Here is an 18,124-nt window from a genome sequence, read left to right on the forward strand (position 1 = left end):
CAGTCTGCCAGGAATTACGTGCAACAGAAGCAATACCAAACTGGGGCTGACTCGTAACAACATGGGATGAGGCCATTTTTAGTTTCACTAAATCAGTTTAGAAGTTTACAGCCTGGAAGAAAAAAAATAAAAGGAACATGTTAAAAAGCTCTGTTAATGATAGCAGAGCTGCACAGTCAGGGTATCTCATTCATTGTGGGGGTGCAATGAGGGGAATGTTACTCACATTGCTTTGTGAAATGGCACCATGTTTCTCACTTCATTAGAAGCAATGCTATAAAGCCTGGATAGTTTTGGTGGACATCTTAGACCAAATTGTAGCCAATGGGGTTAGCCCAGGGACAGCCCAGTTTCTTCAGACCAGGTTATGAATGGGTAAAGTTTCAATCTAAAAGCATATTTTCCCCTAACATCACATTGGGGAGTAGTTAATTCCTGATTCAAAGGAAAGGGTGCCCCTATCTAAATGGCCAACGTATTTTCCAGCAGCATCTCACAGTTGCTTGGCCATCTCCAGGTGACTTCAGGCCTACACTGACCCTACTTGGCATGCGTGATCCGAGACCATCACAAGGCTAAATACTACGGACACCGGGGCAGAAACAGGAATCTCTCCTGCTGCTGTTCTCAAAGACAGGGATTAGCCCTCAAATCAGGGTTTTCTTGCTGCTGCTGACACTTAGCCAAACACTCAGATTTCACGCAGTCCTTTACTCTGGCAAATTCCCTTTGCCTTCCATGGTGGTTTGCCCTAAATCAGCAATCATTCTGGCAACCATAAACAGTTTTTCATACATTTTTAGACAACAGCGTATAGTATTGTACATATGTAGAATATATTGTACCCATTATAAATGTACAGAGGAAAGGCACACCAACTTAACAAATCACCTAAGTCTGAAAATGTTGCATGATGACAGTTACTCAGCTACTATTGTTACACATAACACCTAAGATTACTATCAATGAAAGAGTAAACAAAACATTTTTCTCATATTTTAGTGTGCTTACTTTGTACATTTAATTGTAGTTGGTTTAACTGTTCCCCTGTACAGTCAGACACTCATTTCCCCTTGGTTTTTCTGTGTGTCTTTCACTCAGTAATATAGGGGAGGAGTGCACATTTAAGCAATAAGAAAAAGCGATTGATTGTAAAACAACAGAAAGTAGCGAGGGCTCCGAAACAAGCACTGGTTCAGAAACTACGTTCAATTAATTTTGTAAATCAATTAGTTTTATAGTTAGTGTCCCTTTAGTACATCTGGATTTTATTTGACACCATATCAAAATACATATTTTCTTAGTATGTTTGAATAGCATTTATTACTGGGTTTTCACAAAGGAAAAAATGGTCACTCTCCTTCTCATAACTGCTGTTCTTCAAGAGGTGTTGCATATGTCCATTACACCATAGGTGTGTGCACTGGTGATGGAGAGTTTTCCCTGCTCGTACCCATAGAGGAGGTCCCACCCACAGCCAAGCTCCCTCCCGGTACTTCAAAGTCAGGGTATAAAGGGCAGAGCCATTCCGCCTCCTCCTCTTCCCCCAGTTCCTTTGCACCAGAAGCCAGTGGTAGACTCCGGTGCCAGGGAAGGAGGATGGGTCGTGTAATGGACACATGCAACACAACTCTTGTTCTTTGAAATATGAGAAGGCGAGTAACCATTTTTTCTTTGAGTGCTTGCATGTGTCCGTTATACCAGGTGACTCCCCAAGTATTACCCCAGGACGTGGGGCACGGAGTCTCAACAAAAGAGGAACTGCAGGACCGCCTTTGTGTGTTTGTGTCCTCTCTTGATGCAGCAGACAGTGCATGACGGCTGGTGAAAGTATGAATGGAAGACCCCATTGCTGCTTTACAGAGGTCCATAACTGAGACATGTGCCAGTAATGCTGCTGAGGTCAAATGAGCACTGATCGAGTGTACTCTGAGTTTTGCAGGCAGTGCTACTCCTTTGGCATCACAGAAGATTGTAATGCAGCTGGTGATCCATTTCTAGAGCCTCTGAATGGTAACCCGGTGGTCTCTCATATGTTCTGCATGAGAAACAAGAGCTCAGAAGTAACCTGAAAAGACTTTGTTCTATCTAGGTAAAATGTCCAAGCTTGCTAAACGTCCAAGGTGTGGAGCCTCTGTTTGTCCTTGTGCATACACAGCTTCAGAAAGAAAATTGGCAAGTAGATAGACTGATTCAAGTGGAAATCAGACACCACTATCAAGAGGACCCCCTGCCGTGTTGTCTCACTTAAGCCTTGTCTTTGTAGAACACATCAATGTGTTCACTTCTCCCACCCTCAAGGTGGTGGTGATGGCCACTAGGAAGTTTATCTTTGCTGACAGGTATAGAAATTAGCACAATGTTAAGAGTTTGAAAGGAGGGCCCATTAGCACAGACAACAGTAGATTCAAATCCCGGGAAGGCATTGGTCTCTGATAGATGATTTCTGCCGATCAGAAACCTGGTCATGACTGAGTGATTGAAAACAGTCTTACCATCTACACAAAGGTGAAATGCCAAGATGGCTGCCAGATGTACCAAACAGAACTGCGGGCTAGACCGGACTCCTTAAGGACAGTCGAGAATTGATCGAATCTTTGTCCGAGTTGGGGATGCATTGTGGGAAGCTGCCCACATGGAAAAACATTTCCAGTTTTACTAAGCTAAGTACCTCACGCGGATGGCTTCCTGACATTAAGGAGCACATTCTGGACTGCTGCAGAGCAATGTGCCTCCTCTATATTCAACCACTCATGAACCATGCCATAAGGTGCAGTGCATGCAGATTCAGGTGCAGCACCTGGCCATGATTCTGTATCAGTAGGGCTCTGGTTACTGGTAATCGTAAAGACTCGTGAATGGACAGTTTGCAAAGGTCCGAATGTGACCCAAGCTGAATAGCATGTCTGTCTTGGCCAGGCTGGAGCTATAAGGAACATTCTATCCTGAAAAAAGAAAAGGAGTACTTGTGGCACCTTAGAGACTAATCAATTTATTTGAGCATGAGCTTTCGTGAGCTACAGCTCACTCACGAAAGCTCATGCTCAAATAAATTGGTTAGTCTCTAAGGTGCCACAAGTACTCCTTTTCTTTTTGCGAATACAGACTAACACGGCTGTTACTCTGAATTCTATCCTGAGCTTGCTTGAGCTTGAAAAGGACCCTAGGAATCAGGGACACTGGTGGGTGTGTAGATAGAAGCTCTTTGTTCCATTGAAACAGGACAGCATCTGATATTGATCGTGGGCTGTGACTTTCCTTGGAACAGAAACAGGGACCCTTCTTGTTCTGTCATGTCAAACAGATCTACAGATGGGAACCATCCCCCCCATATTGAACAGCCACGCTAGATCATTCATGTTGAGAGACCACTTATAGACCAAACTGAAAGACTTGCTCTGACGATCTGCCAGGCCATTTTGAAGTCCCAGCAGGTGTGATGGCTTGAGAGTGACTGAGCTCCAAATGCACCCATTGCACAGCTTGACATTCTCCTGTCCAACCTGGGACCCCACTGTTTGTTCACATAAACCAGGGCTGTGGGACTGGCGGTGAGCACCTGGATAGCCTTGCCCTGAACATGAGGCAAGAAAATATTTCAATAATTCAAGGACATTTATGTGCGATGTGGCCTCATGGGTTGTCCACTGTCCTTGAGCCTGAAGATTGCCAGATGTACTCCCCACCCGATAGCTGAGGCATCCATTTACCAGTCATGGTAGGAAGAGGGGGAGAAAGTGGGACTCCCCTGCACAGGTGTTCTTGTCTTACCCACCACGTCAGAGATGATAGTACCCTGTCCCGGATATGCACCAGCTTGTCTAGGTGATAAATATGAGGGTGATAAACTGACTTGAGCCATAGCTGCAAAGCTCTGAAGTTCAGCCTGGCGTGAGGATTGACACATGTACATGCTGTCATATGACCCAAGTCTGAGAGACTCCTCATAGTGGTCTGGGAATGGCTCATGAGCGGGGATGCACAGAAATCTCCTAGTGTGTGAAATCTGGAAAGATGCAGGGAAGCCCTGGCCAAGGTTGAATCCAGGATTGTCCCCAATTAATTCCATCCCCTGCAGAGCCATTAAGGTCGATTTTTCTTTGTTCTGTTTCAGGTCCCGGAAGTTGAACAGACAGGGTTTGGTGTACAGTGGCCCATACCTGGTGTACGTAGTGACTACGAACCAACCAGTCGTCCAGGTGAGGATACATGTGGATATATCCTTTGTGAAGGTAGGCTGCCGCTATTGCCATGCACTTGGTAAAAACTGTAGGTGCTGATGACAGACTGAAGGGCAGAACGGTGAATGGTTGTCTCCTATGATGTACCTCAGAAACCTCCTGTGGCCAGGATGGATCACTACATCGATATAGGTATCCTGTAAGTCAAGGGCAGCATACCAGTCTCCCAGATCCAGGGAAGGGATCATCATAGTCAGGGATATCACATGGAACTTTATCTTCTTGGTGTATTTGTTCAGGTTCCAAACATCCAGTATGGGCCTGAGCGCTCCTCTGGCTTTGAGTATTAAGAAATATCAGGAATAAACTCCCCAACACTGATGACAAAGGGGCACCTCTTCTATCACTTCCAAAGAACGTAGAGCCTGCAATTCTTGCCTTGGCGAGGGGTCTCTGAAGCACAGTTGCCAACTTTCACGTGGTAAATAAGCACCCTGACTTTCACAATAAGCCAAAAATCAAGTTAATCCCATTTCAAAACAAGGCCAAAACAAACCAATCCCTAAGAACCCCAACGCCATATGTGACCAGATCCCCACAGTGTGCAGTCTGGGACTGTGGTGGGCCCGCTGTGCATCTCTGACTCTCTCCCCACTTGCCTCTGCTTGCCCCCCCTTACCCCTACTTGCCAGGAACCGATTAAAAAAAAGAAGCAACAAGCTACAAGCCAAAAACTAGCCAACAAGCAACTCCAAGCCAATTAAGCCAAAAAGAAGCCCAATTTCTGCATTTTCTTCACAGGTTTGGCATGTCTGCCCTGAAGAGGGATTGGGTAGGAGCATGGAGGTGGGCTAGAGAGCAGTCTGGAGAGTGTATCCCAATTCTACCATGACTAGCACCCACTTGTCCAATGTAGGAAATGGGACAATCTGTCCCGGAAAGGTGGAAAGGGCCAGTTGAGATCTGGGTCGGACAGTGCGCTGTCCTCAACATCAGAGTCAAAATGACTGCTTTGAGGTCTGTAGCTTCTGGAATGAAGATGAGGAGGAAGTAGAAGGAAGTGAGGAAGTGGCTTCCTCCTGATCGGCCTTTACCACCTCTTGGACAGGTCAGGCTGGCAGAAGGGGTAGCATTGCTACCTGGACTAATATGGAAGATGATGTTTTGTCCTCTTCATTGCTGGCGTATAAAGGCTTAGAGACTTCGACACCACTCTTGAATCTTTTAGCGTGTGTAACGCCTCCTCTGTTTTAAATGCAACTAGAGCACATGCCTCAAAAGGGAGGTCCTCAGTTGTTGCACAGATCATCCTGGGTGCAGTCCTCTGGGATTCCTGGGGCAGTGCATCGTCACTGCCATCGTCATGGCCCCGGCTGCAGAATCGGCCAGGTCTAAACAAGCCTACAGAGAGGATTGAGACGTGAGGCATCCCGCAGAGACGAGAGACAAGAAGTGCTCTCCAGAGTCCTCTGGAAGCTTGCCAGCAACGGAGCTACTTCCTCCAGGCCCAGACTTAGGGAAAATGGCGCCCTAGGCAAATGTGTATTTGGGTGGTCTTTCTTTGAGTTTAAGTACAGATACGCAGTTCTGTCACACACCTTGAGTTTACTGAAGAAGCTTTTCAGTTACACTAGGGACTCGGTGCACCTACAGCAGAAACCAAGGGGGCGGGGAAGCAGCCTGTATGCTCAGCTCTAGCTTTTTGTAGCACCTGAGCCTCTGGCACTCTGCCATCACTAATACGACATACATCTTTGTGACCGAACAAGATTGCGGGTGAAGAGATCACTGCATCTTTCAAGAGGGCAGAAAATAGGTGAAAGGAGGATAGAGCATCCTGAAAACTGCAAGCAACATATGCCTTCTCTTAAAACATGGATAATTCCAACACACATAGGATAGAAGTTTCCTTGAATTCTTCTGAAATCTGTTTCACAACCACAATACCAATAGTAAGATGTACTTGGTCTCCACTGATCATTTTGAAATATAGGCAGCCAAATTTAAACTGTAGCGAAGTTCATTTTTCAGTAAAATCAGCCTCAAACTTTCTGGGAAATATCAATTTTAATATATTTTTACAATCTGAACAGTGCCAGGCAAAAAGAACCAAACAAAAAAGACTTTCTGCTTTTCAGCTTAGGTGCATAATTTTGTCAAATACCCACTAACAGGATTTACAGCATATTTCATTTTACCTTACTTGGTTTGCTGAGCAGAAAACTAAACATTTACACTTTTTAATAACTTCCCTTCCCAGAAATAATCAACTCAGCAGCTAACAGCTTTTGCAAGTTTTAATACATTGAACTTTGCCAAATTCTCTCTCAAACTAAACAAAGACATATGCACATACCACTTGCAGAGCAGTCTTGGAGAGAGAGATCAAGAGATCGCTTTTCTTGGTCCAACTTCAACCAAGTCCCTTATATATATATATATATATTCCATATCCTACACAAATTGCAACATGTAAATTAACCAGGCGGCTTTCCAAAATTGCTATTGGCTACTTGTCATCAAGGAATTTAATTATAGGATATCACAAATTGACCTGAAAAGAGATTTTGTAAGAACAGTCACCTGTTTTTCATCACAAAATGATGTTTGTTAAATACAAAAGAAATTATGCAATACCAAGGGTAAGCTTTAATCTTGCAAAACTCAGTAACTCAAGTCCCTTGTTACATTTTGAATACAAGGAGTACTTGTGGCACCTTAGAGACTAACCAATTTATTTGAGCATAAGCTTTCGTGAGCTACAGGTTCGTCTCCAAGGTGCCACAAGTACTCCTTTTCTTTTTGTGAATACAAACTAACACGGCTGCTACTCTGAAACCTGTCATTTTGAATACAGATTGTCAATTTTGCATATATACACAAGAAATGTGGTTGAGTTACAGTTATTATAGAAAACGAAACTTAAAATGTCCTGAGTTTGGTGTGATTAAAACCACTGTGAAAATTGGCTTTTTAATTAAAAAAAAGGAAGCAAGGGGTTAAAAAAAAAGTTCCAACAGCGAAAGAACGAAAGAAAATGAATGGGAGAAAGAAAGGGAGAACAGAAGAAATGAGTGCGTAAACATAAAATGATAATCGGTAAAAATTTTGACACAAGTGGACTGATTCTTTATACCATCAGTTTTACACTGGTTTGACTCTACAGCCTGCAGTATTACTCCCAATTTACACTAGTGTAAGTCAATTGAGAACTGGGGCCATAACACTTACATTAAGCGCACATTTGTGATTAAAACAAAAATTAAAATTTCTGGAATAATTGTTACAGTCCAAAAAATAAAGACCGGTGCATTTCAAAATGTTTGTTTACCGTTTTAACACGTCTAGCTCCAGAGCTGCTACACTGTGTAAGTTGAAATTCTGCTGTGGAAGACCAAGATTTGGATTTTCCAATGCTCCTACATGACTTTCACGAGCACCAGTCCAACTGAAAGTCAAGTCAATGGAACTTGTGCTCCTAAATCCTCTAGATAGTTTTGAAAATCCCAACCCAAGTAACCTGATTGTACCTGCAGAACTCCATGGGGGCGTTTACAAAGGAGATGGAATTCATCTTCCATCTCAGAAAGAGGCTGTGGGGCATTAATTCAGCCCCTTGGGAAGATTTCTGCACCGCTACATACACAATCACAGATCCAGTATTCCTAATCCTTGAATACCTTATATATTAGCCTACTCTGACCTAAGACATCTACAATCTCTGGCTGTACAAGGTTTACGTGGTCTAGGGGGGCCTTCAAGCCTCCATACCAAGGATGAATTTCAGACAGTTCAGCACACTGGCACTCTTTATACCAGGGTATCTACATATATACCTGCAGGGTCATCATCTGGGAGATCAAGGAGATTTGTAGAAGTAAAACCATGAACTTCAAGGAGCTTGAGATCTTGCTCCCTCCCCCCGCCACACCCACACCCACCATTACATAGAGAATAGATGGGGACAGAATAGTTGAAGCTGACATTTAGGGTAACTGGGATCTGGTTTGCAAAAATGTATACATATGTTCTCTTACATACTTTTCATTAACTTCCCCCGACCCCCAAACCTTCTCCCTTTGAAGACTGCTTTGAAAATGTAAGTCTACTTAAAATTTTAAATCAATCAGCAGGGCTGAGAGCTCTCACATTTTCCCTAGAGATCACTGGTTATCCATGCCAGTACTGGCCTTTCAGGTTTGTAAGGCCACTCACACCATGGTACCTTAACTACCTAAGCTGCATCTCTCATTACTGTCAAAAGGTACAGGTTTAAAATCATGCAGTAACGTCAAGTTCTCATACCAAGTATAGCTGAAGATACTCCTTCAGCACTCCAATCTGGGGGTGGGGATTATACGTACCACCGGGAGAAGTTAATACACAAAAATCCAATTTTAGGAAAAGAGGGAACATTTTGGATGGGTCTATCCACTTAAAAAACCCCACCCAGCTGGTTTGAAGCTGCAATTTCAAGGATCTTGACATGAACACCTTCAAGCCACCCATCCAGAGTAGACTGCTGTATTTAAAACAATCCTGAGAGTACATGGACATTGTCAAAGACTTCATTTTGGGTTTGCCTACCATTCTTCATATGTGACAGGGTGTGGTCTGTCTTCTTAAGGCGCTAGTCAGATTTGATTTTGTTTTCCTTACGGATTTAGGTCACTCTCCTGTTCGGAGTTTCCTTGTTCAGCGTGGCATTGGTGTGAGTGAAATGGATTGGAATGAGGTGCAACAGGTAGAGGCTTCTTTTGTTTCTTCCTTCTATTAGCTGCGGCAGCAACATGTCCTTTTCTTCTCACAGAGCCAACACAAGTCGAATAGGACATGCACCGACGGACAAGTTATACTGATAATTACTAATGATTTGGAGATGCAACACGTTAATAACGGAGAATCTGGAACTTGGGGAAACTATTTTTAAAAGGCCAGAATCCTCAATAAAATAGAGGCTACCAGAAAGCACTGGTCTAGATTTGGCTAGTAAGCCAAAAGTTTAAACTGGTACTGATAAATAAACAGGGGTTATGTATTTTGTTTTGTCCTTTTCCCCAAGATGAGGATGACAAATGAAATTCTCCACCCGCCTCCAGAATACCAGGGGGGTTTTGTTTGTATTTTAAGGAAAGAACAAACCAACTGAGCCACTCGAACTGTGCTATTACCTTAACGATATTCTTTCAATAGTTTTGTCTTTTCCTCCACCCCCCCCCTTTTTTTTTTGACAACATGGGAGCAAGAGGGAACCAATAGTTCTAAGGAAGCTAAAAGTTAACATAGCTTTCTCTCTCTCCTTATTGGTGACCCAGGATCACCAATGACAACACCACAGCTCTGAGTAGATAGCTTAAAAACCTAAAACCGCAGCTACCCTTTTATAGATGCGCACAATACCTTAATTAGCAACAGTTAATTTAAAGGCAGATCTAAAGTCTCAAAGTCCCTGATATCTAGAGCACACACCACTTAATATTTTAAAAAACACAGAACAAACAGAGGACAAGATAGAATTTACCTAGCTTTAGAAAAAACTTTGCCCAAACAACTAAAAGCCACCAGGAAAAACAAAACTGTCATGAGTTGCTAAAATATACTGAAATACTTGGAGACATGTTATGTATGACTTGATTGAAAAACGCATCCTTAGTGAATAAGATTCTTAATTTGTTTACCTTTTGCTTAAAATATTTTGTTTGTTCAAAGAGTAAGAGAAAATTACTTTGTTTTGAGGAAAAAATAATTAACAAAAGATTGATAAAAGTAAGATGGAAAACTTATAAAAAACAACAGTCAGGCCTAAGCCTGCAATGAACTCAGTGCAAACAGATCCGTGGACCAATGGGCTAGTGGTTTCAATGGGACTCTATGTGGGGGCAGTGGTTTGCCCACAAGAACTTGGTTGAGCATGTGGTGCCTTACTTACAAGAACTGTCAGAGCTCATTACTTCTGGAAACTACACCTGCCTCATCTAAAAGAAATGCCAGGGAAGTGACTCAGCCATTTTCCTGTAATAGGTGTGTCTGCTGTTCCTTATATACAAACTAACTCCAGAAGTTACACAGTACATTCTCTTTAGATAGTTTAATTACTGAGGGAATGACAGGCTGGCTGAGCAACTTCACTTGTAAATCACGGACTACTGAAAGTCACAATCAATGAACTTACTCCTGTGAGAGGCTGACCGCCCTCAACCCTTTGACTTCAACAGAATATGAATGCACCCAGAACCTTGCAGGATACAGCCCTGAATTAAGAGCCAATAAAAGAACTGTTAGACCACCCACTAAATGATGTAATTCATAGTAGAAACAAATAAAAATACTAAGTAGTTCTCACCTACATATTTGTCATCCCATTATTACTTTTACTGTGCCCAAAAGCATGTTAGAGGCTTTACAGAACACAGGGAAAGACAAGTCCTTCCTCCGGAAATCTTACAATCTTCAAGAGTAATAAACACAAAGGTGTGAAAGTAAGACACAATTAGATTTGTAACATCAAACAACTTGAATGGCAATGTATGTTTTTTAATAGTTCTGGGCTATTTTGGGTTTGTTTTTATATACAGCCCATATTCCAATCACTAGTTCTTGCCAGATCAGCTCACTTTGTCTAAGCAACGCTGCAGAAGTTTGTTTTCAAAAGGGATTTAAAAAAAGGAAAAAATTGAGGCCCATGAATAGATTCCAGGAAAGCATTTCCACATGGCTTCGAATGATAGCTGGCCAATCACACAGGGAACTACAGGAGAATTTTCCAAGTCATTCTTCCACTTATTACCCCGAACCAAAATATAAATGCTTCTAAACTTGTCAGGATAAAAAATGCTTTACTGGAGCTATATATTTCATGCAAAAAACTGCTGCAAAAATCAAACCATGAAAGCTTCACACAGCAGGGTTTTATTTTACATTACAAAATTACTACATTTTCACATGACCTCTGAGAAACCTACTGTGAGCGTTACAGACTGCCAGGGCAGTAGCCAATATTTTACAAAAGATTCCTTGTAAGAGGAAGGACAGGGATTTTACAATAAAAGATCATCACAAGCAGCTGAGAAGCTTAGTTGTCAAGACCACTGCTAGTTCAGTCTTTAAAGTGTATTCACAAGGCACACACTAACAATAATCCTGTTTGCTAAAGTACCTTCTTAAAAACAGACTCTTTGGCCAAATACTTTAATTAAACAAAACTAGTAGCAGTTGTGGATAAGGTGCTTTCACTTTTGAATACAGTATCTTTTTAAAATGAAGACTAAATATCAGGGTTGATTGCATTAATTTCTTTGGGATTTTTTCTTTTCCTTAAATTTCCAGTTACAATCCCTATGAAAAGTAGAAGTCCAACTGTGCGGTTAGAGGTAAACTTCTTCCAACAGTCTTCAGGTTTGTGTATGTCCAAAGTGTAAATCTGTGAAAGTACAATATAATGTTCTTTTGTTATTATCTATAGTACCACAAACATGCCAGACACTTCAGAAAAGACACACGTCCCTACCTCAAGGGACTCACAACGAGCTCCACACAGGCTAACTTCGGTGCCTGCACTGGATTAGATACAGACACAGAGGTCTGCCTAAATGCGCTTGACAAATGGATGAAGATATATCAGAAAGGTACAGAGAATGAGTAACATGTATGGATACTAAGGACCAGATTTTTCACGGTATTTAAGCACCAGAAGATACAGACAGTAGGTGCACAGTGTATTATCTGTACCTTTAAAAATCTGGCTCAAAGATTCAATACAAACACACACATAAGAATACACGAGTTCACAGGAAAGGGGTTCTCAAATTGTCATCCAAAGAAAACTCCCAGGAGACCTGCAACAGCAGCTGGAAATAAGGTTTAGCCAGCCTAGTTGCCTCCACTGTGGGCCACTGCTACTTAAAATGATGAGAGAAAACATGAGCTGCCAGTGGGATGTTCAGGGTACAAAACAGGATGATGACCAAGCAACAGAGAAGCAAGTGCAAGAGGAGGGCACGTGGGAAAAGAGATGAAAGAGGACTGAATGAATAGCAAAAGACGACTGCAATTAGCTTTTTGAAAAAGATCATAACAGCTACCAAACTAAAGACAGTTGAATACCTAAATACCTTCCTAATATCACTTCTGCGTATACATTTGCTGTACTGGGCACAGGGACAAATGATCGGTTACGTTGTTCTTGATAACTGTTCTATACTGCCCTCCCCACAGAGTCTTATGTTTTCATTCTCAAATATCCAAGCCTACCTGGTCTGGAGAACAGAAGTTCTCATGCTGTGCCGACTGCCATGTAAGGGAATTCTGGCCATTCAATATTTGCACAATTAGAAAGAGGGAATTTAGTGCTCATGAAAGATGCCAGGCCAGCAGTCAGAGAGAATGAAATCTATCCATAGAATACAGCTCCAGTATCAGATGTGCAAGCTTCTTCACATCACCCCAATGTACCTCACAACCCTGATGTGGGGGAGATCATAGATCAGGCTCCACGCCAATTATATTCTTAGCTTCTTGACTACTAACAAGGCTGCCAGCTGGGATATGGACACTTCTCTATTACCAAGAACTACCTCTACACTTCTATTACCACCAGTTTACTACTGAGACCACCAGCTTATTTTCTACAGACCACTTACAATCACTACAAGCCAGGTCTGGATATGAACTGATGATTCAACTTAAAAATAAGAAATGTGAGTATATAAAAATGACACCTACTCATTTTGTTTATTCTGAGTCCTACCGGCTCATTCCATTGATTTAAGCAAGTTGGATTTTTACTACATTTTACTCATCAGATCACTAAAACCAATATAGGTACGAGACAGAGAACTGGACTGCTTCCTGGCGGGCACTTACACAGAATTGTTAACTAAATTATAATTGTAGGATATTTGCAGTTGTTGATAAAGTGTGAGACAAAAGGAACCCAGACTGCCTTTCAGATCCCAGACTGAGTTTGCAGGGCTTGCAGTTAGAAAACATGTATTCATTTGTAAGCGGTGCCAATTTCATTGAGTTCCTGGGAGACAAAAACAACAATGCCATTTTTCCATGGCTGTTTTTCAGAGCATAACCCCACTTAAAGATTCTGCATCCATTGCCAAGCCATTGGGCCATTTAGTTTCCCCTCATTAAACCTTTATACACCTTTTAATTTAAGCGAATGATCCTAATGTATAGTAGAACCTCAGAGTAACGAACACCAGAGTTACAAACTGACCAGTCAACCACACACCTCATTTGGAACCAGAAGTACACAATTAGGCAGCAGCAGGAGCAGAGGAAAAGAAAAAAGCAAAAATAGTACAGTATTAAACGTAAACTACTAAAAAAAAGAAAGGGGAGGCCACATTTTGCTTCTGCATAGTAAAGTTTCAAAGTTGTATTAAGTCACTATTCAGTTGTGAACTTTTGAAAGAACCGCCATAATGTTCTGTTCAGAGTTACAAACATTTCAGTAACAAACAACTTCCATTCCCGAGGTGTTTGAAACTCTGAGGTTCTACCCTATTATGTACTCTAAGGTACGCATCCAAATGCCATGGTGATGGCTACATTAAACACATTAGGAGAGGACTGCTATATGCTTAGGTATATAAAGACAGACTTGCCTGCAGCTGTTATTGAAAAGCCTTCTTTTTGCTGCAGCAGTCTGAGACAAGATGGCTGAATATTTTAGGTAAACTGATACAGGATTTGTAAACTAGAGCTTCCACTTAGAAAAGAAGTACAAAAATAAGATCAAACCTGGTGAGCTAAGTGAGCACTGATGGTAGCCACAGCTGTGTAATAGAGGAAAGTCTGATCACAGTTTATTCCTGCCACACTCAGACCCACGAGCATTGCAACACTGAAGCCACTGAGCCACTGCTTTGTGTTTTCATTGAACCGTAGTGCTGTTGATTTCACACCAATGACCATGTCATCTTTTTTATCCTAGAATAAAGAAGGTTATTAGAAAAAACATAATACCCCTAGCAATTCACAAGTTGAGAAGTCATGGGTGGGGAAAGTAGTCTTAGGGATGTCATAGAAAATGCTGTGCCTTAAGGCCAAGGTTTTCAAGAACAGGTGTCTAATGTTAGGCTCCTAAATCCATTTTAGGCACCTAAATAAACAGCCTGGTTCTCAAAGCTGCCTAGCATTTGACTGCTGTTATTGACTGTGCCATACCTAGATATACACGGCACTTTAACAGTAAGGGCTCTACTCAGGGACATGCATAAACTAATTTACACAGATAGTACAGTGAGCAGAAAAACATGGGATGACAGGGTAATTAGCGGGGTGAAAACTAGTGGATAAGAGAAAAATCTCTTAAAAGCATTTCTAGGTTTTAAATCTTCTGATTGCAGTGGGAAGATTAGTAGTGCCATGCAAGTCCAAAGTAGTGAGTTTTATATATATAAATACACACACAGTGAGAAAGTTAACAGTCAATGTCATTACTTCACCTGATGTGCATAGATGGTGTCATATATCAACGTCCACATAACTCCAGAGAAGTACAGAGGCAAACACACGGACCAATCACATGAACCTTTGATGGCAGACCACCCAAGTAAGGCTCCCCAATTAAACGTAAGTCCTGTAAGTAACAGAAATAAGAAAAATATACTGAATTATAGGGTTCTAAAATGTAAGAGTCAGGAACAATCTAAATTATATTTTTCATCAACATTTGACACTCAAGCATCTGTGTGGTTTTTGATTTTTAATCCCTACACACTTACAGGATGGGGGACTCTCTCCTGGGAAGCAGTGACTCTGAAAAAGATTTGGGAGTTGTGGGGATAGTCAGCTGAACGTGAGCTCCCAGTGCAACACTGCAGCCCAAGGTCTAGTGCAATCCCTAGATGCATAAGCAGAGGAAATTTGAACAGGACTGGGGAGGTTATTTTAGTTTTGTATTTGGCTCTGGTGAGACCGCTGCTACAGTACTGTGTCCAGTTGTGGTGCCCACAATTCATAAAGGATGTTGATAAATTGGAGAAGGGGTTCAAAGAAGAGCCACAAGAATGATTAAAGGATTAGGAAACATGCCTTACAGTGACAAGCTAAATAGATTGAGCTCCTTGAGCTTAACAAAAAGAAGATTAAGGGGTGACTTGCTTAAAGTCAAGAGACTTAAGGTGGGCGAGGTAATATCTTTTATTGGACCAACTTCTGTTGGTGAGAGAGAGCTCTTCTTCAGGTCTGGGAAACTTACTCAGAGCATCACAGCTAAACAACACACATTGTCTCTCCCACCAACAAAAGCTGCTCCAGTAAAAGCCATCACCTCACCCACCTTGTCTCTTTAATATCCTGGGACCGACATAGCTATAACAACATTGATGACAAGTACCCACATGGGGAACAAGTATTTGATAATAGACTCTTCAATCTGCCAGAGACAGGTATAACGATCCAATGGCTGGAAGCTGACGCTAGACAAATTCAGACTGGAAATCACAACGTACATTTTTAACAGTGAGGGTAATTAACCAATGGAATCATTTATCAAGGGTCATGGTGGATTCTCCCTCACTGAGGATTTTTAAATCAAGATTGGATATTTTTCCAGAAAACATGCCCTACAAATTATTTTGGGGAAGTTTTATGTCCTATGTTATATACAAGGTCAGACTAGATTATCACAATGGTCCATTCTGGTCTTGGAATCTATGAACCCAGAAACACTGAACTCTTACAGGAGGATGGGGGGAAAGGGAGTATTATTCTATTATTTTCTCATGGGAAAAGAAAGGAGTTATATGGGAAAACAGGAGTGCTGATCAAAGTAGGAAACACCACTCATCTCCCTTCTACCAATCCTTGGGTTTCCATGCTCGTCTTGCATCTGCAGCAGAAGGAAAGTGACTAACACTCCAGTCTCTGAAATATTTGGTGAGAACACTGACAAGGACGCTGGCTAACTGCTTCTATTAGGGACAGTAACACAGAAACCATATGGTATCTGAAGGGCAGACAGCTGAGCTGTTATCAGTACATTGCAGCGTGCAATGTTTTCTCTTTTTACTTTTTTTCTTCTTTTTTAAAATTTCAGAAGAGTGCAGTGAGTGTTCAACCAAGAAAAAAACAAAGATAAGCCACATGAATGGTTATAAAATCTTAAATGTTTATCACATTGGGTTTATAACATTTACATACAAATTTTCAACGGAGTAACAATAAATCTAAGTACCACATATCACACAGTATAAATAGCAACACAGTCTTTCTCTAAATTAAATTTGATTTAGCTAACAGACACACACACCCATCTTGCAAACAGTTGTAGATGTGACTAGTCCCAATGAAGTCAGCAGGACTACCCATATATCTCAAGTTAAACATGTTCTTAAATGTCAGGCCTTAAGCTTAATATTTGTTCTTTCTAGAGAACTGTTAAAGAAGAAAAATGGAAGGAGAACAGAGCAGACAACAGTGGTGGTTACTAAAGGTGGTAGATATTAAAAATGATTGCTAAAAGTGGAAAAAATATATGAAACAAAAATTTTAAGGTAGGACACCACACTGGGTCAAGCTGGAATACAGTGCAATGCATCTGTTTACCCGAGTTAATTTAAATGTTTAAGATTGTAATACAGGGTGAAATACATATTTAAGAAAAATTTCCGGAGGCTGGGAGAAAAATGTCCCACATCTCCCACTTGGTACTCAGTTGACAAATGGATTATTTCTCAGCACCAGAGTATGGGGAAAGGAGGAACTACATGAGGGAAAGAAACTCCAAGTATTTTACTAAACGTTTAAGAAATGTGGAACATACCAATGACCTTATTTGTAGTTTCAGGCAACTTCATTGATATTTAAGTTCAACTATTACGATTTTGCCAGAACACTAAAAAAAAAATTACATCTGAAAGAAGAGAAACTAGCAATTTTGAAGCTCACCCAAAACCAACTGTGGCCAATATGTGATTCTCTTCATCAGGGGATAAGTGATCACAAGAGACAGAGAGGCTGCTCCTAGGGCAATACTGTAATGAAAGAAGTTCATTAAGATACTTTATATGGTTTACTTTAAATAATTCTATTGTACTCTCTTTATTCCCTGGTCTAAGAAACAATACTGTGTTGGGTCGCCCTCAAAGTTATATAAGTATGATAGAATTATAATTATGTAGTAGCAAAAATAAAGATAGACAAAAGAGTTCATAGGTATTGTCAAAAGGTATGAACATCAGTTCCATGCTGTTGAATTTCACTCTGTAACAAATGCAAGGCCAAAGTGCTAATTATTTCAGGCCGGTACAGGACGAAGAGTCTGTGCTGGAAAGTGATAAGAACTTTGAGAAAACAATGCTGTTCTTTGAAGCAACACCCTAATGCTCTTCCCCCGCAGGGGCTCCTTGTCATGCCTATGTAAATCTTGGTATCCAAAGAGGGAAAAATAGATAGTGGGACAAAACTTGTTAAATGAATCAAGAGTCATAGATTGTGTTGTTAAGTAAAAGAATGAATGATGAGTGCATGGAATTGAGAGCCTGAAGCAGGGAAATAATTGGTTAGTAAATGGTGCCAGCCTAATCCTAAGAATTTCAACCTTGGTATCGACTGGCCGAAGAATATGCAAAGTGGAGATAACCGGATGACCCACGGAGACCCAAAACGCATCAAGGAAGAACAAGAAGATAACACCGAGCCATCATGGAGCCGTCATGAATGTACCACCTGTTGATTGATGGTCATCTCAATTGTAAATTCAGCATGATAAAGCAACTTCCATAGACTTGTACTGAACCAGAGACCTATAAAAATTGGGTCCATGGAGTGTGCTCTTTGGTTCTATGACCATGCTCCAAGAGCATCGGATGCGCATCTGACAATGACTCGGCTCCACTCTCGTGTCCAGGCCACCTGGCCAGTGACTTGGCACGAGCAACGTCTAGGCTGGTAACTCTAACAACCTTTTTGTAGAACCTGTGTGT

At 41.3% G+C, this 18,124-nt stretch overlaps 1 protein-coding gene across 2 annotated transcripts in view; it reads right to left on the reverse strand.

Annotated features, from left to right (window-relative positions):
• Window positions 1-18,124, reverse strand: part of COQ2 (coenzyme Q2, polyprenyltransferase) — a 24,658-nt gene continuing 6,534 nt past the window's right edge. The window contains exons 4-7 of one of the 2 annotated variants that reach the window (XM_073340550.1): window positions 17,088-17,173; window positions 14,642-14,775; window positions 13,935-14,123; window positions 1-112 (exon numbers count right to left, since the gene is read on the reverse strand). In XM_073340550.1, the coding sequence (XP_073196651.1) occupies window positions 98-112; window positions 13,935-14,123; window positions 14,642-14,775; window positions 17,088-17,173 (424 nt within the window). In that variant the 3' untranslated portion in view covers window positions 1-97. Of the gene's footprint in view, window positions 113-11,069; window positions 11,602-13,934; window positions 14,124-14,641; window positions 14,776-17,087; window positions 17,174-18,124 lie in introns of those variants that run through there. The other variant, XM_073340549.1, reaches the window with a different exon arrangement.

Source organism: Lepidochelys kempii, chromosome 4, assembly GCF_965140265.1.
Source record: "Lepidochelys kempii isolate rLepKem1 chromosome 4, rLepKem1.hap2, whole genome shotgun sequence".
Lineage (NCBI taxonomy): Eukaryota > Metazoa > Chordata > Testudines > Cheloniidae > Lepidochelys > Lepidochelys kempii.